General features: G+C 40.3%; 1 protein-coding gene across 1 annotated transcript; it reads right to left on the minus strand.

The window, feature by feature from the left end:
• Nucleotides 1-771: 771 nt before the first annotated feature.
• LOC122658979 (myb-related protein 308-like) lies at nt 772-2385 on the minus strand. The gene is made up of 4 exons (XM_043854148.1): nt 2183-2385; nt 1947-2076; nt 1760-1835; nt 772-978 (listed from the first exon to the last, which is right to left on the minus strand). Exons 1-4 carry the CDS (start codon nt 2313-2315, stop codon nt 772-774), a joined length of 546 nt encoding a protein of 181 aa, XP_043710083.1. The 5' UTR covers nt 2316-2385.
• Between the last annotated feature and the right edge of the window lie 19838 nt (nt 2386-22223).

The following is a 22223-nucleotide window of genomic DNA, read 5'->3' on the forward strand; positions in this document are numbered from 1 at the left end:
AAAACTGTTAAGTGGTGATGTCAGCTGGTAAAATTTTGTTAAAGATTATTATACCCTTTCAATTAAATGAAGGGGAACCAAATCATTTTCTTCCTCAACCCAGTCAACCCAACATGTTTCCGGCAACCACCATCGATGGTGGCACCTGCTCTGATGCTGACGCAACGGCGGTGGCAGACGAGATGGTTAGTGGATCCCGTTGGTCATCGGTGGTTTCCGCCACCGGTGAGGTTAGAGCAGGAGGAGAGAGGAGCTGTCGCCGGAGTGGCAGAAGTGGAAGACGACAGCAAAGAAGACGGGTAGGAGGGTGAGGAAGCAGCGGCGAGGGATTTCTAAACAGAGATCTAAGGTCGCTGGGCTACCGAAGAACCCGCAGTTATTGACGCAGAGATGGTGTCCTTTTGGAGCTTCCCATTTGTGCTCTTCCACCGTACTCTCTTTCCAAGAGAATATTTGTTCTCCAAATGGATTGTTTGATTAAAATCGGCGAAGGAATCCCTGCAATAAAACCCAAAAAAAAAAGGAAATGGGAAGCTACCGGAGAAGAACTTTGATCGATAGGGTTTAGATTCAACCCTAATTGATAACAGCCTGATGAGATTCTCAAATGCTCCTTCGACTAACTCACCATGGTTGCTCCAGTCCTGCAGAAATCCCAGGCCCCTCTGTGCATGAAGCAGAGACCCTTCCTTTGCAGGTATTGCATGCCGGACCCCATGTCTTCCTCCATTAGCTTCGGCACCTGGTGCTCAGTGATATTTCAAAATGCCTTTAATTATTGGGTTTCTTTCTGGTGATGTCTGAAGAATCCTTTTCTGTAAATTCAGGGAATTTGCTATGTTTGATTTTTCGAATCTCTCTCTTAATTTGAGCTTTGATGCCTCCAGGTTGTGCAGAGTAAGCCATTTGCAAGAAAAATCCAGAGCTCTTCACTGGAATTTTGCCACATATTGTGTAGGTTGCAGCAGTCATCTCCACCTAATTCCCATTTAACCAATGTTCAGGTACTTCAGAAGTGGGCATGTTCTTGCTACAAATTAGTTGTAGGAAGAATGTGAACAGAGCGGAACAGAAAAGAAAAACGACGAACAAAACCAGATCTGGAAACTGGTTCAAAAAAAGAAAGAGTCAAAGAGGAGGAGAGGGACGCAAAACCAGAAAAATCCTCGCCGGGGCGTCAGTCCCCATTAGATTTGGGTTCATAAAATTTTAGTCATTTCTACAATTTCTCCATAAAATTTTTCAAAACTAGGTATTTTAGTAATTTTATTTCACACAGTTAACCCGGTTAGATTTTGGGATGAGTTTGATATTTGGATACTTAATGGGATTGCATTAAAATAAAGGGTTTTTTATAATTACCATCCCAAAATCTTTATTATCTACTATTACCTTTTCAAAAACTTTGAAATAACTGTTACCCCCTCTGTTGCATGTTAATAACAAACTGACTCCACCGTTACATTTTCGTAACGGAAAGGATTAATTGTGACAGTTTGCCGTTGTCACGGATTTTTTAAGACCAAAATACTTTTTTGGGGTGGTATTTGTAAAAAAAATAAAAATAAAAAAAACCCATCACCGTCCCTTCTCCTCCTCCTTCTTCTTCTTCTTCCTCCTCTGCAACCCCAACCCCAAAATGTGGCTGCCATCAAACCAAAATCAAAAACCTTGGACCGATAGAAAATTCAGGTTTTTTTCAGGCCCATTTGAAAAACCCAATTAAATTCTCACCCACTATAAGTGGCGTCTGGAGTACCCTGATGTGGGTATTCCAATAGTTCTTGATTTCATTGTCCGTTCTTCCGGGTACTCTACCAGCAATTAGAGACCATCTAAATATTTGAAAAAAGTCCCAAATGAGTTCATACTGGAAGTGCTTTCAGATTCTCAATTAAATGTGTAATCGAAAAGAATTGATGAGAAGGAAAGAGAAGGGGGCTTACTTGTTTCCAAGTAAACTATGGAGTTTGATGATGAGCTCGTCTTCTTCTTCAGTAAAATTGCCTCTTTTGAGATCAGGCCTCAGGTAATTTATCCATCTTAATCTGCAACTCTTTCCACAACGCAGCAAACCTGAAACACACACATAAATGGAGAGAAAGAGAGTTAGAGAAGAAGTAACGACATGGGTTTTCTCTAGCTTGGCTGATTTGGGTTAGGTTAATCCTAAATGGGTTACCTGCGGCTCTAGGGAGAGATCTCCAGCAGCCCTCGCCATGGGCTCTGTTGTAGTTGATGAGGCGCTGATCTTCTTCTTTGGTCCATGCACCTTTGTTGGTGTGGGCTTTCTCACAGCAAGGAGAACGACCCATCTGTCTATCTCTCTTCTATGTGTTCTGCTGCTGCTTCTTTTATGTGTTTTGTGCCCTTTAAATTAGAGAGAGAGAGGATTTATGGAAAGGAGTACTGGAACAAAGGAACGAGAGGATTTATATGAGGAAGAAACTCTTGAGTACCAATTGAGTCGAACCCTTTCGTGGGCATTTGACCGACTTAGTGAGGAAGACGAGTAGTTACAAGATAGGATCAGAAAAGAGATGCTCAATGCTGAATGGGATTTGGTAGGTAGGTCTACTTTTTCATGAGAGTTAAAAGAAATTAAACGAAATCTCATCATTTAAACGAGAGGGAGAGGGAGAGAGATTTCTCTTTCCATATTTTTGTTATTTGATTTCTGTAAAGGTTGTTCTAGAAAGAATTTGATCCAGTGAAACTGGTTTTATGCAGAGGAGGAAGAAGAAGAAGAAGGAGGAGAAGGGACGGTGATGGTTTTTTTTTTTTTTTTTTTTTTTTTTTTTTTTTTTTACAATTACCACCCCAAAACCCCAAAAGGGTATTTTGATCCTAAAATATACGTGACAACGGCACACTGTCACGACTAACCTTCTCCGTTACAGAAATGTAACAGTGGGGGTCAGTTAGTTATTAGTATGCAATAGAGGGGGGTAACAGTTGTTTGAAAGTTTTTGGGAGGATAATAGTAGATAGTAAAAATTTTGGGGTGGTAATTATAAAAAATCCTAAAATAAATGTGTAACTTAAGGGGTGGCGTTGATAATTTCCCTCTTTAAACAAAATACTGATTTTTTGTCATTTTTTCTCGTATTATTGGGAAACAAGTACCAAAACACGTTTAAAACGGTAAACAACATAAACAAAGGGTGAGCCCTTCCCTCTACCCCATCTTTTGACTTAAAGATATGCTTAATACATACAAAATCTAATAGATATTCTGTTAGAGAAATCCATGTAAGGGACAATAGTTTCCTTTTCTGATTTTATGTTATTTCTTTTTTTCTTTTTCCCTTCCCTTGATATTGATTTTTAATTTGATTAATGTTCCATAACTCGAAAACCCAAGAGAGAAGGGGAGTGTAGTACCCCGAATTTTGGTTTAGGAAATCTAAGGGCAACTTCATAATTTTACATTAATAATGATAGGGAAAGAGATGTACAAGGATTAGTGAATATAATTAATTGGCTTGAAATGAACAATAGAATAAATTAAGAATTTTAAAAGCATGAGGAAACCAATCTGGTTGGCTGGTTCAATTGGATCGGTCAAACCCACGGTTGGGCCACCTTGGTCTAAGGGTTGGCCAATATAATGTCTTGGTTTGGGTTAAGTGGGACTATTCACTTCTCATTTGGGATAATGAACGAAAAGAGAAAAGAGAGAGGAGGGGGAAGAACACCTCCATCGGTCAAGCTTGGGGGCAAATGGTCGGGACATACTTGGAATGGATAGCATTGGAAAGAGGCAAAGCTCACTTGACCGCAGAGGAGGGTGGGCAGATCACCATTACGCTCCGACTTGGGTTCTCCAAGTCATCCCGAAAGTTAAAAACCCTAGTTCCATCTTGGTTTTCATTTTAGGAGCAAAAAATGAAGTTTAATCCGTGTGAAAGGTATTATGAGACCCAATACACGCATCCATGACCTAGGTTTCGAAAGAAACAAGAAGAGTGAAGTGATTCAAGCCTATGGTTTGTAAAAGATACCATAGAGAGTGAAATATTTGGGATTCGAAGTTGGATTTGACTTCTATGGACTCAATCCAAGTGTTAGGCTTGCAAATGTGAAGTATATGAGGTAGAATGTTGTGCATGAGAGTTTGGAGTTTATATCTCGGGAAAGCCCTAACCATTTTTGAGCTACAACTAGTTCTAGCTCAAGTCAAAGTTTATCCGAATCGTGGTCTAGCGAGTCCAGAAGACAATCCAGATGATTCTGTGAGTAAAGGACTTGTTTCATCTGTGCAACAGAATCAACCAGATCGTAATCCGGCAAGTCCAAATCACCCTGTTTTGGGGAAAATGATTATTATGATTATTGGAGTCTAACATGGACGTGACCTTTGACTCATTCGACAATGGTAACACACTTTACATGACTTTTTAATTTCAGATGGCGTGGGGTTTATTGAGAACCCCAGAACCCTCGATCGGGCAATTCATCGATGGTGAAATGATTTGAGCGGAATCTACCTTGAAACCTTTTACTAATGTGTGTTGAATGGTTATCTTATTTACTGTATACATATGAGATTGTTTGTGGGTGAGTTCTAGCATATAGCCTTAATTCCTTGTTTGTGTGAAATCATGTTGTTATTGAGTTACTATGTTTGATTCCGTACAAATGAATGCTATATTTGAATCTCCTTGTTATGTTTGTGTGAATCCTTTTTCTGTAGGACTAATGTGATTAATTGTGTATGAATGAATTATAAGTTGAAGTATTTGTTATGGAATGAATTCTACTTTGAATCATATTTATCTAGTCTGTGTGGAATTACGTTATGAAATTGTGTACCTATATCCAATAGTTCCACAAGGAGAATAATTAAAATAGATATCTTCACCTTGACCTGCAAGTCATTGCCTCTTCTACATGGGGGAAGTTGACCCAACTGAAGGCCTCAAGAAAGAGAAAGACATTAAGATACTAGACGACTGTGCCCACACTACAAGAAATCCTATTTTTGCCGACGGTAAGAAATATGATCCGTAGCCAAAAATGATTTTCAACGACGGATAATAAAGTAACGTAGCAAAATATTATTTTTCGCGACGGTTCTTAAGTAACCGTCGTGGAAAATATAATTGGGCGACATATTATAATTTTTTGTCGTGAAAAATGTATTTAAAACGACGGTAATAAAATTTTCGTTGCAAAAAATGAATTTTAACGACAGTCTTAATATTGCGTCGTCGATTATATATTTATAACGACAGTTTTATATTACCGTCGCAGAAAATAGAATATATAACGGCAGTATAAATATTACCGTCGCGGTAAATGATATTTTACGACAGTACAGTATTACCGTCGCGGAAAATGAAATGTATAACGACAGTATTAAAAGTTTCGTCGTGAAAAATGGAATCTTTAACGACAATAATAATATTTCGTCATGAATTAAATATTTATAACGACGATATAGTTGTTACCGTCGTGGAAAATATATATATTTAACGATAGTAGTATAAATACCGTTGTAGAAAATATCATCGTAACGACGGTTGTAATGATACCGTCGCTATATTGCCTTAAATTTTTAGCGGGTTACCTTAGTTTTCAACTTCCCGCTTTCTTCTTTCCGATTCCGCCATCAAACATCTCTCTCTCTCCTCCTCTCTACCCCATTCCCGCACGACGGAGAAGATCGAGATCCTCTCTCATGGTGAAACCCTAACCCCCAATCGTACTCATACCTATTTGATTACCTAGCCCCAACCCCCTTCTCTGCAACCCCTCTCCCACGCCCTTCTCTACTGTCCCCGCCTCCTCCCCTTTGAGCATTTGCCTACGGTGGTACTCATGTCACACTTGCTGTTATACCCGCACCCCGGGAGTATAATTAATTATTAATTCTTCCCTGTGACGTGTAGTTATCACGCCACGTATCCGGTGAGTTGTTCTCGGTGGTCAAACCACTATATTGACCATAGTACGAGGTTGCTCGTGGAAACTAGTCGGGACCACGGAGGTTGCACCTTGACGTGTCGGGGTAAGTAGTTGACCAAATTTTGTTGTGTGCTTACTGCCTCTCAAAGCCCTCGAAGTGTGGTCCAAAGGCCCCGACCTCTTATGGTGGGAACCACCTTCCTACTCGCATCGGAGGCAAGGTTCTGGCTGCCTCCGCCCGCATCCAATGCGCTAACAAGGACCCTTGTGGGTGAGACCCGTGGCTAAGGTGCTATTGGTGCCCTGCCATGTTTGACCCTACCCAAATAGACCCTAGGTTACACTTATGAGGCCTTATCCAAATAGGCCAATAAATGTGAAGTCTATATGAGAGAGAGGGGTAAGACTATTCCTTAGTCTTTCTTTTTCTTTCTCTTTCCTAACCTAATCGTGAAAGGAGAGGAGAGCTTTGAAGAGAGGAGGAGAAGGAGGAGAAGGAAGGGAAGAAGAAGAAGGAAGCTAGCTGGGTTTGGAGCTTTAAAGAGGGCACCTCGTGTGTACCTCAAACCAGGTAAGCCAAGTGCCCTTTTCCCCCATTTTTCTCTCTTCCCCCTTGCTCGTTTGAGCTTGGGTGGTTCGTTGGTTGCAGCCCCAAGATGGGGATTTCTTTTGGAAACCCAAAGGGTTAGCTCGAGCCATGTGTAGTTTCCCCTTGTAGGATGCTATCCCATTTTCATTACAATCCTATAAAGACCTCTATTTTGACCTCTTCTGAATCTATTTGATTCTAAAGCTTCAACCACCAAAGAAAACCCCAAATCTGGATTTTTGAGCTTTTGATCCTTTAAACCCCTTAAATCTTTGAATGTTGGGTGTTTCTAAGACCCAAATAGACTCCAAGACACCCCTCCCTAGTCCTTGAGGCTTAGAGAACCAAATGGGACAACCACGGGCTTTTAAAGACCTTGAAATCACACTTGGGTTGCATCGGAGGCAAGGCTGCGTGAGTCCGATGTTTGCCTCCGATGTGTCCCGAGCTCGCAGGAAGGTCGGAGGCAAGGTCGGAGGCGGGCTCTTTGAGTCCGACGTTGCCTCCGATGCGTTTTTAAGGCTTATAACTTATGTAAACGGTGGGGTTTCTCTATGAGGCCTCCCCTACACTCTCTCACACTCTTATTCACTTCCATAGGCGCCAACATATGTGCAATGGGGTGATTTTGAGCGGGAATCGTTGCGCTTATACAAACTCCATTTGAAGTAATTGGTGAGTGGGTTTGGGTGATGTTTGAGCTTGTTTACTATTGCTTATTCATGCAATTATGAATTATATTGTGACATTATCATTCAAGCATGATTGCATATTTGTATTTATTCTTATTCGATGATGATGATTTGGATGATATGGATTTGTGTTGGGTTACGGTGCGGGAAGTCTGCACCGGAACCCCGTATACGTGGAATTGTATATTGCATCTCATTCTTGCTGTATGCGCCGTGTTGTCTTGGTACCGGGTGTTAGATGGAATGGGACGTTGACACCCCGGATGTACCTCTCAACACGATAGGATTCATGTAGTATATCCGTGGTTAGGCTCGTTCCTATGCTACGACCCTTACCAACGGGGTTTAGGTGTTGGGTAGCCGAGCACCCTGCTTTGCCGTGGAGAGTTAGAGAGGCCAGGCCGGGGGTAGTAATGGTTATCGGAGTGCGCCTCGGGTAGTGATGACTACGACCGGCGCGGGCTCCATAGTAATAATTAAGGTTGCATTGTGGTGAGAATGGAAGGATCCACAATGTCTTCCCGAGTTATTGCGATAGCATATACCCATTGACTTAGCATTGTGTGTTAGGTGGTAAATGAATTAATAATAGCATGCACCATGGACTATTTGTGATTGTGTGATTGTGTGATTGTGCATCCCCTTTTCTCTCTCACTAGCTCGGTGGAGCTAACCCCAGTGTACACATTCTTTTTAGATTTGGATGCGGATGATTCTGTGGAGCAGAGACCGTGGCGAGGATCATGGCGATGGTTGCCCATGATGATTGTGCCTACGGGTTGTCTTATTACTTGGGATCGTTCGCTTTATTATTATTTTAGAGCATTGTGCTTTGTATAAACTTTTATGTTTTACCTTTTTGGTAGCTACTTGATGGTCATAGGAATTTTATAACTATGTTACTTATTATCATTAGCCAATGAACATCTTATAATCATTTCATTTACGCTTTCGCAAACTCGACTGTCTTGGAATGTAATATTCCTTTGTCTTTCGTACTACGATATTATTGTATCTTAATATTGGTTTATGACTGTGAGTTGGCCTTTGCATCGAGATCCTGGCGGTGAGGTGGGATGACGCGTGTCACCCCAATCATACCCGATATTGTATTCTATCCCTTGTCGGGATAGGGGTGTGACAACATGGTATCGAGAAATGATGCTCTGCACCCCACGATCTCGCGGACTCTTGATTTACTCTCCACAATTAGGTTCTAAACTAAAAATCTTCAAGAACATAAATGATTATGTGCGGACATAGGAGAAGACTGGTTGTGGTGAAACAAAAACTTAGAAGATAATAGGCAACATGGCACTTAGGACTTGAACCATAGGTACATTAAGCTACAACTTTGAAATTGCTTGGTTGAGCCTTAGGTAGGTCATAAATGAGTAACTATATGTTAAAATTCATAAACAATAATGAACCAATTATAACCAAGCATAATTATCAACAATGATTTAAACAAGAGAGAATTAAGCAAGTACATAAAGATATATATAAGATTAATTAGAAATGTCAAGTTGTTCCAAATCTTCCCAGAAGGCAACCATATCCTTCTTATTTCAATATTCATGATTTCATCCATTCCAACAAAAACATATGACTCCATCCTACTCAATCAAAAGATACCAATCTAAACACCATAATTGTTCCGGACTCTCCTTGGCATAAATGTGCCTTTCCCAACTCGAATACAAGATCTCATCTGTTCCAACTCAAAACATTTGATTCTGTTCATCTCAGATTAAATATACAAGTCTACCATTTCTAAAAGTTCCCAGTTGTTCATCCTAAGACAAGAACTAGAAGAACTGATCCGGGATAACTTCAATTTGTTGAGAGAAAGTTGGGATAGTCATTTGCACCACCGCCACCATCGCGACCAAGAAAGGTGTTGATGTCATCTACCCTCTCTCGATACCCTCTAGGCGCCGAGTCGGTCGAAGAGTTACTTCGTGACCTCATCGAAGCCATCCACCACTCGTAGGTTCAACCGCCTTATGGTCGTCGGAATGTCAATACCTCCCACCGATGAAGGTATAGGGATTCCTTCTAGGTGAACAATAGGTCTTTGCTCCTCCAATGGACATTGATAATGTCGGCCAATCGTTTCGCAGTGAAGGCTATAGGAACCCCCTTTACATATGAAACAACCCGATAGTTTTGTGTGCCCGGGTTCTCGGTGTTCGATTTGCATAGAAATGCCGATGAGTTTTGGGTAGTATGGTTCGGGAAGGTTGAGAATGTTGGTCCACCCCAATGCCTCAAATCTCCGCCCCACCTTATAAGCTTGAGATCATCCAACACTACATCCCGCCCTTCTATTATATTTCAAGCGGAAGTAGTCTCGATAAAGCTCTTGGTCCTCTATCTTTTGGAACCATAGTGGATCTAGGACAGTTGGTGCAATTTGTTCTACGCATGTACGTCGTGTTCTTGGAGCCATTGATTGTTTTAACCGCAGCCAAAAGCCAAGTAGATAGCAAATTAATACCTTGAATGCTAAGGCCTAAGTAGATGATCAATGTAAGGTTATGAGGTTTAAAACCTAGCCCTTGATTTTCCCTTTCAAAGCAAATTAAATTACAGCAGGATTCTTAGGCTAGAAATTTCTGATTTTTTATCAAATTGTGATCTAAGAAGTTGGGGAAAAAGGGAATGCATGGCCACTATGTGAATGCAATCATACATGATAGAGGTTAATGGCCATATTATGCCTAGAAAGTAATATTTTATACAAAACAATGGGTTCAAGCAAGAAATAGGTTTATTCAATCATGGAGCATGCCTTGAACTTCAAAGAAAATTTTCAGATTTTGTGGTTGGAAGTTTGAATCTTAGGAAACAAGTAAATATGATTTGTGACAACTCGGAGAATGTAAGCTAAGCCCTATCTAGTAAGACCGAATCAAATATGGCAAAAGAGAAGAGGAAAGATTCTAAGGATTTTATCAACAATCATGTATACAAGGAAATATGTTTGAAGATAAGACAATGTGATAATTTTCTATGAGATTTTATGGCATGTAAAAGAATTAGATTTGAACTTGGAGAGTTTTCCCAAAATATTGTGAATTGATAACTTTACCACAATCAAAACCCGAATATAATCCTAGTAAAATTCAACTAGACTTGACAAACATAGCAACATCTCTAAAATGCGCAAAGACTTGAAAATTTATAAAAGATGCAATAATCAAATAAAGATCCAACAACTTAGTATCATCGATCAAATAGGACTTGATTTACACCTAAAAACCCTAGTTTCGGCCAATCGGTTTGGTATGAATTTGGTGTACATGGCCATGGGATTACAAGCAAAATCAAGACATGATCACAACTTGAGATGATTCATCCCAAATCCAAGAAAGAGAAAGTAGGAATGAGAAGAAAGTCATATCATGAACAAGTAAGAGTTGAACCTTGAGGCTTAGGATTACAAGAAAACCACCTAAGGGGAGCTTAAACGAAGTCCCTCAGAGATTTTTCTCCCTACGGTTATGTCCTTTTCTTTGAAGCCAAAAATGAGTTTTAAAACTCGTGGCTCTGTTTTGTTAAAATTCTACGAACAAGCGAACGAACGGATCCACTTGTCGTGAATCCGCTCCGCACAAAACTTGAAATTATCATTTTAAAAGCGTGCGGATCAACGAACGGATCCACACTCATGCGTCTATCCATAGATTCGTTTGACTTCAACTCTCTCGCCTTTGAGACTTCGAGACCGGACGAATGAACGGATTTGCATTCTACATCCGCCTGTTAATCCGCTCTACCTATTTTCACGGAGGAGCCACGAACGCACCCGGAGTCTGGCGTCGCTTGTGAGTCCACCCGATTTTCTTTTAAGATTTTGAGCCTATTTTGGAGACCTTTTGACCACACCTATATGTGATGATCTTGTGCCTATACCCTAGATCGACCACCCTGTTGTGTGACCCATTTGTGGGGACCACATGAGTCTAGTTAATACCTAAAAAATTGAAAGAGGTTAGGACTTGTACCTGACTGGGCCAGCTAATAAGAACTAGCAGGCATTGGTAACCGCTGTGACTCCTCTCTTACCTAAAAGGAGAAGAGTTACCCTTGAGGGTGAAGATCCATAGACCCTATGAATGTAAGGACTCAAACCTTATGGATAGGGAAACTTAAATCTATGCGGGTAGAGACCCTTAATGGGGTGCGTAGAATCTAAACCGTGGGTAGGTACTAGGAAAGGAGAGTAATAGGTGGTTTGGGCTGTTTATTTGAGTAAGCCATGAAGGTCACGTGTATTTGGAAGTCACTCATAACACCTCAAGCTAGTGACGACTCTATTTGAACTTTACTTGGTCCATCCAAACCTTGTTTAGACTCATAGAGAAAGTCCTACACCGCGATTTGACTTTCCAAAGAAAGGACTTAGCGAGCCGTACCTGAGAACTTCTTGTTCTGGTGGATTGACCTAGATGACAGATATGTCCATAGGAATTTGAATATAATTGTTGAATTTATGCCTACATATTGGTGTGATATATATATATATATATATAGTTATCCCTTAGAACCTTGGACTTGTGTGACTAGAGTGATTCTCTGGTACTATAAGTATGACTTACCTCGACCTTGCTGTGAAACTAGTTGGAGCCCTGACCTTGGTTGACCAAACCTTAGGGTAATGAATAATGAATTTAATGATCGAGTAGGTTAATTTATTGAGACCTGCTTGAAGAGTTGACTTGGACCAAAACTATTAAAGGGTTATTGGTTCTCGAAAGAGGACTGATGTGGACTCTTCCTTGTGGGATAACTGTGTAGTAGGTTTAAAGGTTGTGAAAGTTGAAACCGAAGGATGTAACAAGACCTTCTCCAACGACAGATATGAATGGGGTAATGGATCACCAAATGCGTTCCCTCGTGCATGGGAGTGAACAATAGGAGATTCCATCAATATTCCAAATCATTCTAAAGTTGGGTTAGGTAATGAGACAACCGGATGTGAAAGCCTTGAATGTAAACCCTATGTTGGGTCATGGACAGGTTAAATCCTGTAACCCAAGAATGACCAGATCATGAAGGCTAGAGTGGTATCACCCGATCCGGAAGATCTAGGGAACCTTTGGTCCTGAGACTTAACTTAGTAGTTGGAACCCTGTTTTCCTAGGGTTATTATGAACCACACCCCGTGGTAATTTGACCTGTAAGGAAAAGAGAGTTGTGGAACCCGACTTGCCGTGACATGTAGGCACCGCCTCTCATCTTGACCCGACCTTTGACTTAGTTTAAGATGTGGGTGACTTGGGATGTTGTTATCCAACAACCCTTATCACTTGAGACCCTAGTCGCCTCAAATTTCGGGGACGAAATTTCTTGTAAGGTGGGGAGAATGTTATACCCGCACCGGGAGTATAATTAATTATTAATTCTTCCTGTGACGTGTAGTTATCACTGCCACGTATGCCGGTGAGTTGTTCTCACTGGTGGTCAAACCCAGCTATATTGACCATAGTACGAGAGGTTGCCTGTGGAAACTAGTCGGGACCACGGAGGTTGCACCTTGACGTGTCGGGGTAAGTAGTTGACCAAATTTTGTTGTGTGCTTACGCCCTCTCAAAGCCCTCGAAGTGTGGTCCAAAGGCCCCGACCTCTTATGGTGGGAACCACCTTCCTACTCGCATCGGAGGCAAGGTTCTCGGCGCCTCCGACCACCGCATCCAATGCCGCTAACAAGGACCCTTGTGGGTGAGACCCCGTGGCTAAGGTGCTATTGGTGCCCTGCCATGTTTGACCCTACCCAAATAGACCCTAGGTTACACTTATGAGGCCTTATCCAAATAGGCCAATAAATGTGAAGTCTATATGAGAGAGAGGGGTAAGACTATTCCTTAGTCTTTCTTTTTTCTTTCTCTTTCCTAACCTAATCGTGAAAGGAGAGGAGAGCTTTGAAGAGAGGAGGAGAAGGAGGAGAAGGAAGGGAAGAAGAAGAAGGAAACGGCTGCTGGGTTTGGAGCTTTAAAGAGGGCACCTCGTGTGTACCTCAAACCAGGTAAGCCAAGTGCCCTTTTCCCCCATTTTTCTCTCTTCCCCCTTGCTCGTTTGAGCTTGGGTGGTTCGTTGGTTGCAGCCCCAAGATGGGGATTTCTTTTGGAAACCCAAAGGGTTAGCTCGAGCCATGTGTAGTTTCCCTTGTAGGATGCTATCCCATTTTCATTACAATCCTATAAAGACCTCTATTTTGACCTCTTCTGAATCTATTTGATTCTAAAGCTTCAACCACCAAAGAAAACCCCAAATCTGGATTTTTGAGCTTTTGATCCTTTAAACCCCCTTAAATCTTTGAATGTTGGGTGTTTCTAAGACCCAAATAGACTCCAAAACACCCCTCCCTAGTCCCTTGAGGCTTAGAGAACCAAATGGGACAACCCCGGGCTTTTAAAGACCTTGAAATCACACTTGGGTTGCATCGGAGGCAAGCTGCGTGAGTCCGATGTTTGCCTCCGATGTGTCCCGAGCTGCAGGGAAGGTCGGAGGCAAGGTCGGAGGCAGCCTGCTGAGTCCGACGTTGCCTCCGATGCGCTTTTAAGGCTTATAACTTATGTAAACGGTGGGGTTTCTCTATGAGGCCTCCCCTACACTCTCTCACACTCTTATTCACTTCCATAGGCGCCAACATATGTGCAATGGGGTGATTTTGAGCGGAATCGTTGCGCTTATACAAACTCCATTTGAAGTAATTGGTGAGTGGGTTTGGGTATGTTGAGCTTGTTTACTATTGCTTATTCATGCAATTATGAATTATATTGTGACATTATCATTCAAGCATGATTGCATATTTGTATTTATTCTTATTCGATGATGATGATTTGGATGATATGGATTTGTGTTGGGTTACGGTCGGAAGTCACGGCACGGAACCCCGTGTACGATGGAATTGTATATTGCATCTCATTCTTGCTGTATGCGCCGTGTTGTCTTGGTACCGGGTGTTAGATGGAATGGGACGTTGACACACCCGGATGTACCTCTCAACACGATAGGATTCATGTAGTATATCCGTGGTTAGGCTCGGTTCCCTATGCTACGACCCTTACCAACAGGGGTTTAGGTGTTGGGTAGCGAGCACCTGCCGCTGTGGAGAGTTAGAGAGGCCAGGCCGGGGGTAGTAATGGTTATCGGGTCCGCCTGCGGGTGGTGATGACTACGACCGCGCGGCTCCATAGTAATAATTAAGGTTGCATTGTGGTGAGAATGGAAGGATCCACAATGTCTTCCCGAGTTATTGCGATAGCATATACCCATTGACTTAGCATTGTGTGTTAGGTGGTAAATGAATTAATAATAGCATGCACCATGGACTATTTGTGATTGTGTGATTGTGTGATTGTGCATCCCCTTTTCTCTCTCACTAGCTCGGTGGAGCTAACCCCCGTGTACACATTCTTTTTAGATTTGGATGCGATGATTCTGTGGAGCCGAGACCGTGGTCGAGGATCATGGCGATGGTTGCCCATGATGATTGTGCCTACGGGTTGTCTGTTACTTGGGATCGTTCCGCTTTATTATTATTTTAGAGCATTGTGCTTTGTATAAACTTTTATGTTTTACCTTTTTGGTAGCTACTTGATGGTCATAGGAATTTTATAACTATGTTACTTATTATCATTAGCCAATGAACATCTTATAATCATTTCATTTACGCTTTCGCAAACTCTGACCTGTCTTGGAATGTAATATTCCTTTGTCTTTTCGTACTCTGATATTATTGTATCTTAATATTGGTTTATGACTGTGAGTTGGCCACTGCATCGAGATCCTGGCGGTGAGGTGGGATGACGCGTGTCACCCCAATCATACCCTGATATTGTATTCTATCCCTTGTCGGGATAGGGGTGTGACACTTGCAGGGAGAAAAACTATTTTAGATTTTTAGGTTTTTTTTTTTAAAAAAAAAAAAAACCTTTTTTCTGGTTTTCCTGTTGGTCTCCGATGGGCGATGGATAAACGATGATGTTGCCTCCTCATCAGAAGTAGTCCCCTGCTGCTGCCAAGTCCCAACATATATATCAAAGGTAAATTTGGGTCTTCCTGTTTCAGCTTTTCTTTTCTTGCTTTTCTCCACATATTTTTGGGTCACTGTCCGCTCCCCATGGGACCTTGGTGCTTTTTTGGTTTTTGAGTTTTTGAGAGAGAGAGAGAGAGAGAGAGAGAGAGAGAGAGAGAGAGAGAAAGAGAAAGAGAGAAACGTAAGGAATGGATATTAATGGTGGGACCTTAATATGTGTTTCTATTCGGTTGTGGATGGTTTCTGAGCTCCTGTGATCTAAACATTTCAGATTTGTTTGCCTTTTGTTTTTATATATGTCTGAGCTCTAATAAAGTATTTCCTAATTATTTTCTAAAATAGGATATGATTAAATTTTTGTTGTTGTTAATTTACCCTACATTTGCAATTAGATTCTGAGCCCTACTCTAATTAGGATTCCCTTGAAATGTCCGGTTCCAATTGGTTTTCCAATAAAATCAAGTAATCCTACAGCAAGACTACACAAAATTGCTTGGTTTGGTTGAACCTGGTCATTGGTTGATCAGTCCAGTCAAATTCTTAAAGCTACATGGAACCAACAGTCAAGAATCAAACAACCATGCCAACAACCGTATCAAAGGAGATTATGCCATAAGAAATGAGCCTCTAATGCAGTGAGTGCATTTTATGGTCAAGAATAGGAGGGGAATTTAGTCTCACATAGGTTGGGTAGGTAGTGTAAGAAAGTCTATTTGAGCTATAGTGGTACTCATGTCACACTTGTAGGGAGACAAACCATTTTCAGTACGCCAATGAAGAATAGGGTTAGATTGTTTTTGTTTTATCTGGAACAATTTCTTTGTCAATATGATTTTGGAATCTCAGGGTGCAACCTTCTGAATCATTTGTGCCTCCAAACTCAGGGTCTGGATCTATGTTCATGGAGGTTTTCATATGGCAGTCTACTAGTCTGTAAATGGGAATTCATCCATAGACACAACCTTCCAGGATTCCTTGTGTTTACTACAGGATCTTTCTATTACAATAATCTGAAAATTTCTAGTTACTCATGCAAACAGAGTCAGTTAAAAAATTCTTAGTTTGTGTATTTCTACATAACTACAGATAAATGTTTAACAAGATGTCCATAGCATGTACAGAGTGTAGAATAGCAAATCACCACCAGAAGTTAAATTTAATAGATGCATAAAATTGTGCCTGTAGTTCATATTTCATTTTTATGTTAGCATAGATGCAACCTCCTGAAAGGACTCACAAACCAAAGAAACCACAGAAATATCTAGTCTAAGAAGCCTATGAATTCCTAGAAGAACTTGGGTTTTCTCTTTTGCTTCCATGAACATACATTTACATCAGTTCCAATAACACAGGGAGAGAGCTTACTTGTCGTAGTACTGTTTAAACCAAACATATTTGCATGTAACACTTTGCTCCACAAGATGCAGGAATAATGCTTGTAAATGGCTCAAGAGTCTTCCATCTAGTGAAGCTCTAATGGGTCTATGATAAGAAAGAGAATGTTCATTTAAGGTTTTATGGTTGCAAAGAGAAGTACAGAATGGAAGAAAGAGGGAGAGAGGGAGGGGACAGATTCTGATAGTGATGGTTTTAAGGTATGAAAGGCCTTTTCAAGGTTTGGATTTTAACAATACTTTCGAGCCTGAAATTCTTTTTCAAGGTATATATGAAGATGCTATTAGATAAAGAATAAACTAATTGATTTGAAACATTAGAGCATGACAAAATATCAAATTTCAAATTACTGACTCCAACAGAGGAGCCTCATGCATTGGGTGCTCCCCTTTTCTTTTTTTTTTTTAAACACTCCAAAGAGGAAAGGTTGTTAAGATGAATGAGTAGCAAGATCATAAAAGAGATTCAAAAACAAATCCTACTGAGGAATTAAGTGTAGCACTCATTCAAATTTTAATCTAATCATGTTCAATGAAGGCCAGTGGCTGCAACTCTGGAATGGAGCACAATGGTGAAGATTTGAGCTTTAAAATAGAATGGCAGACAAAGATGTCAATGAGGTATTCAGAATTGATTAGAGAGCTTACACTGTAGTACAGAATATGGCTTTGTATGGGAATGGACTGGCCTTGAGAACTCCTAATATCTCTAAATCTGGATATGCCCTTTCTCAAAAACATGTTAATGGTCTATGATTTATTGGTGGTAGATGGTGGTTGTGGAAAAATGAGGCTTGATTAAATTGAAGTATTATCATTGCTTGTGGGAAGTGTTATACATGGTGGAATATAAAGCTGAGATGCACACTTTATTGCTTTTCCACATGGCTAATCTCAAGGGGACCTTATGGGATGGACAGGGCTGCTTTTGCATTTCAGGGGTAAAATCCATCTATTTTTTTTTTCTTCTTCTTTCAATTGTGGTAAAGTCCTTCCTACAGGCTTACTTTGAGGAATGAGCACTGTTATATTTAATAGGTTTTTTTAAGATGAAAAACACCTACTCTATTTAAGGTTGTGTGCAATGTTTCCATTTCAGGATTTTGTTGAGCATTTTTTTCTGGGTTTAAAACCTTGAAGATCGTTACAAGGTATGGCTCTCTTGATCTCACTCACTCTAAGAATAGCTTTTAATCCGATGCTGAAATAGGAAAATACCTCTATTTCAGTTGTAGGAACTCCACCCATAAAGATCTTCTTCATCCAAAAATCCTTAAGAGTTAATGGCTCCCTTTGGTATGGTCCTCTTGATTTCAACCTAAATATTTCAAACAAAAAATACCTACCTGTTTCCCATTGATAATTTAAGTGTTTTGACTGACTTTATCTACCACAAAAGAACCTGCATGAGTCACAAATCCAAACCCATATCCTTATCATTTATCTCTTTCAATTATTAGATGTATTTAGAGAAGGTTAGCAACATAAATATTTTGTACATGCCCTGCGATGCTTGTTTCATTTTGGATTTGCAGACAGCAGTAGTAGAAGTATATGAAACTTATTGGATATTTCAGCTAAGAGACAGAGTTGCTAGCTATCTGCTCTCTACAGAGTTTCTTCGTTCACTCCGAAAAATTTAACCATGTTATTGATGATTTACAAACTATCCTATCACCATTAAGTTCAAATATTAGGTAAAAGCATCTAAAATTCAAAATACAGTACTTTGAAAGTTGAATTCACTCACTGCCTGATTTAGTTTATACATCAAAATAAGGCACTGGACTGTACATTTTTAGAGGAAATTTGAATTGGAAAAAGTGATTCTCTTGAAATAGCAATTACATCTTATAAAAAAAAAAAATTACACTGGCCTCCACCTTTCGAATACAAATATATTTTTAGGTTAGCATAAAAGATAAGCCCCCACCAGTAGAGGGGTTATGCAGCTGTTCAATGAGAACTACTTGAACATGAACAGAAATCTTGGGGTGTTCGGGGCTTAGGGTTGTTGTTAGCTATTATCACATTAGATTGATTGTATTCTTCCATCTCCTTTTTGTAAGCCTCCATTGCTTCTGTTGCTTTAACATTCCAAAGTCGTTTATCCGCTTCATTGAGCTCCTGTATTACACAATCCACATTATCAATGAAAAATGCAAAATGTAAAGCATGGAAAGAAACCATATCCAATCACATCTATCCCGACTATACCTTACATTTCTTGAAATCGAGTATTAAGAGTGAAGTAGCGATGCCTGGTCTTTCCAGTGAAGTTCCTTCCTTATTTCTTTCTTGTGGCCACAAAATAAGAACACCTCATTTTGTTGAAGAGTTTCTAGAACATAGATTTTAAGTGGATAGAAAACCAAACCACACCTGATGACTTTAAAGGGTTAGGTGCCATTCCACAATCCCTTGATTTAATGGCAAATCCACCAACTACATACACAAGCCATAAAACTGTCCTCATTATTTTCCTTTCTTTTTTCTTCCTTTCTTTTTTCTTTTCTTTTCTTTCTTTCTATAGCTATGGCTGAGACCACATGGACCTCAACCAAGCACCTTCACCCCACACACACACACATACAACACAGTCACATACACACACCCAACCACACACACATATCCACAAACACCTGGACAGCAAATAAACACAAATACAAGCACCATCATCATTTACCTCTTCTTCTTTTTCGTTTTTTCTTTTCTTTTCTTTTTCTTTGGTCTTCTCTTTTACTTGGTAATGGCTGGGGCCACAAAGCACCCCAACCACCACCGAATCACAACACACATGGAGAGGAAAGAGGGAAGTGACCTCGCCCGCGCAATAGGGCAGCAGCTCCCAGTCTCCATCTCTTCTGCAACACTTCTTATATTTTGTCTCCTTCAACTTCTTCTTCCCATTCTACTCTTCTTTCATTTTCTTCTTTACTTTTTCTCTTCCCTTTGATAGCTATGGTTGAGACCACATGGATCTGAACCAAGCACACTCGTAGCCACATGGCCAGCAACCCATGCAATAACAACATTATAAAGAAATACACACAAACCATACCTACTCCTTGCTGCCCCTACACATACTCACACACTCACTCACCCCCACCCCTTAGGCACATCTTCGAATCCTTTCCACAAATCAGGGCCAGTTCATGTGGACAAATTGCTAATTAATTTGCTATTTGATTCAGTACTGCAGTGTGTCATAGTTTTTTAGATTTGTGGGAAATTCGGATCTGTAGCGCATCTCTTGAGTGATTGCCTATTTGGTTCACATGCATCTGTTGTTGGAAATCTCTGTTAGCTTAGTTGCAGAATCAGGGAAAGGATCCTTATGTTCCAATTCCTGGTATTTCTTAAAGAGAGATTCTTTTAGAGGAAATAAAATTTCAAACACTTCTCTATTCCACTGCTTAAAGTACATCATAACTACTCCATTTAACTGAACAATCAAATTTTGGTTACCAAGACCTTACCATTTAGAAACTAGAAACTCATGAAATTGAGGATTAAACCAAGTTGCCTGAAAATGAACTTCTTTTTCAAAGCCCAAAGAAGGGAGAGACTTAAGAGCTGCTTCCCTCCACAAGGAGATCCAAGTTGGATTACTAAAACCCCCCCATCCAAGAGCATCCTTAATGAGATTTGGGGGATTTTGTCTATTTGAAAAGTAGATTAGGACATTAACAAAGGCAGTTCAGGTGTGTGCTCAGGTATTGGGCAGCAAGGGGGGTGTGCTCAGTTGTAGGGCGGCAAGGGGGGGGTATGCTCAGATATTGGGCAGGCAGGGGTGTATGCTCGGGTATTGGGCGGGAAGGGGGGTGTGTGCTCGGTATTGGGCAGCAAGGGGGTGTGCTCGGTTGTAGGGAAGCAAGGGGGTATGCTCGGTATTGGGTAGCGGGGTGTATGCTCAGTATTGGGGGGAAGGGGGTGTGTGCTCAGTGTAGGGCAGCAAGGGGTGTGTGCTCAAGACCGCCGCAAAGGGGGTGTGTGTGCTCGGTGTAGGGCAGCAAGGGGGATGTGTGTTCGAGGTCAAATTGGGCAGCAAGGGTGTGTGTGCTCGGTATTGGGCAACAAAGGGGGTGTGTGCTCGAGTTATAGGGCTTAGTAGCACTCCCTTTTCTTGGGGTCCTACTGTTCTCTTATCTTCCCAACAGGAATTGATCACTTAGAAAATCTGATATACTACTTTTATTAAGAGGGTTCCTCACCCTTCTTGAAATCCATGAATGAGTTCTTTAACAGTTTTAAGCAATTGGCATTAATAGTGTATGGATTTGGCATTATATAATTGATTATCACATGAAAGAGGAAGAAAGAAAGAGATTAATATGAAAATTTTGAATTTTTCTTGATGATTAAACATATGGCCCTTTTGTGAGCTCCACTCCTTGGATGGAGGATGCAAGCCTGCAATGACACTATCTGAAAGTGAAAAGAAGACAACCATGCTCCCCTTCTCCCCCATTAGTTTCTTTTTATGGGATCCAAGTGGGGGAATGTGAGTTGGAAAGCTTTCAATTGGGGTATAAATCCATGCACTAAATCCGTTTGAGAAAGTGAAATTGAGTATTAGTATCTTTGTAGGCCTACTTTAGTTTTTATTCAACATTTCATATTCTCCTCAGCAGCCTTAGTACCCACTGAGTTAGCTTGAGACAGGTTAATTAAGATATTATTAGATTTGAATGGGATGCAATAACTATCTCAGCAGCTGTTGGAGTCTTCCTTGGTAAGTAGGTTTTGAATCTCACTCCTTGGAGTCTTCCTTGGTAAGTAGGTTTTTGCACTTGTACAGAAGTGTTTGTTTCTTTTCTACTGTTGGAATATATATCATGATTCCTTTTTTTTCATTTTTTTGGTTATGTTGTTTGAACTTTATGGAATTGATGTCGGAAATACAACCTATATTTACTTAAATGTGGTGTTAGTGATTAAAAATGGTAGTTTAGTTTGATTTGGCATTATCAATGAAATTAAAGTATCAAGATGATGACTTGGCAAGTTGGATATGGTTTGCCACTTCTTAGTGTGAAGATGATGACTTGTCAAGATGATCCCTTTTTGTTTCTTTTAGTCCTTCAAAGGATTTTTACTTATGTGTAATTTGTTCATCTATGTTTCCTTCAGGTCCAATGAAGTTAGAAGCTAGAAAGTTCCAACTATGAAATTCGAAAGGATGAAAATTGGAAGGAGGACTAGATTATGATGTTCTTGATCTGCAATGTGGACAGCAACGGTGATGAAGTACTTAATTGGAAGGAGTACTAGATTATGATGTTCCTTTGGCTAAAAACTTTTTCTCTCTGGGTTTTTTTTGTTGGTGTTTTGGTTAACAACATTGGTGGAGAGTTGATTGAAAGTGAATTTTAAAGGAATACTAGCCTTTTGAGTTTTTTGTGTTAATGGAAAGCAATGAATTAATGCAATGTTTATATGGATTTTGTAGTTAATAGTTTTTCTTTTATGGAATGAATATTATATATAGATGTAAATTGCAGGTGAAAGTATCCTTTTCTGAATTACAAACAATGAATACCATATAAATGAAAAAAACAAAAAAAAAGAATTTTTGCCGACGGTAAACT

The sequence above is a fragment of the Telopea speciosissima genome, chromosome 4 (genome assembly GCF_018873765.1).
Source record: "Telopea speciosissima isolate NSW1024214 ecotype Mountain lineage chromosome 4, Tspe_v1, whole genome shotgun sequence".
NCBI classification, from domain to species: domain Eukaryota; kingdom Viridiplantae; phylum Streptophyta; class Magnoliopsida; order Proteales; family Proteaceae; genus Telopea; species Telopea speciosissima.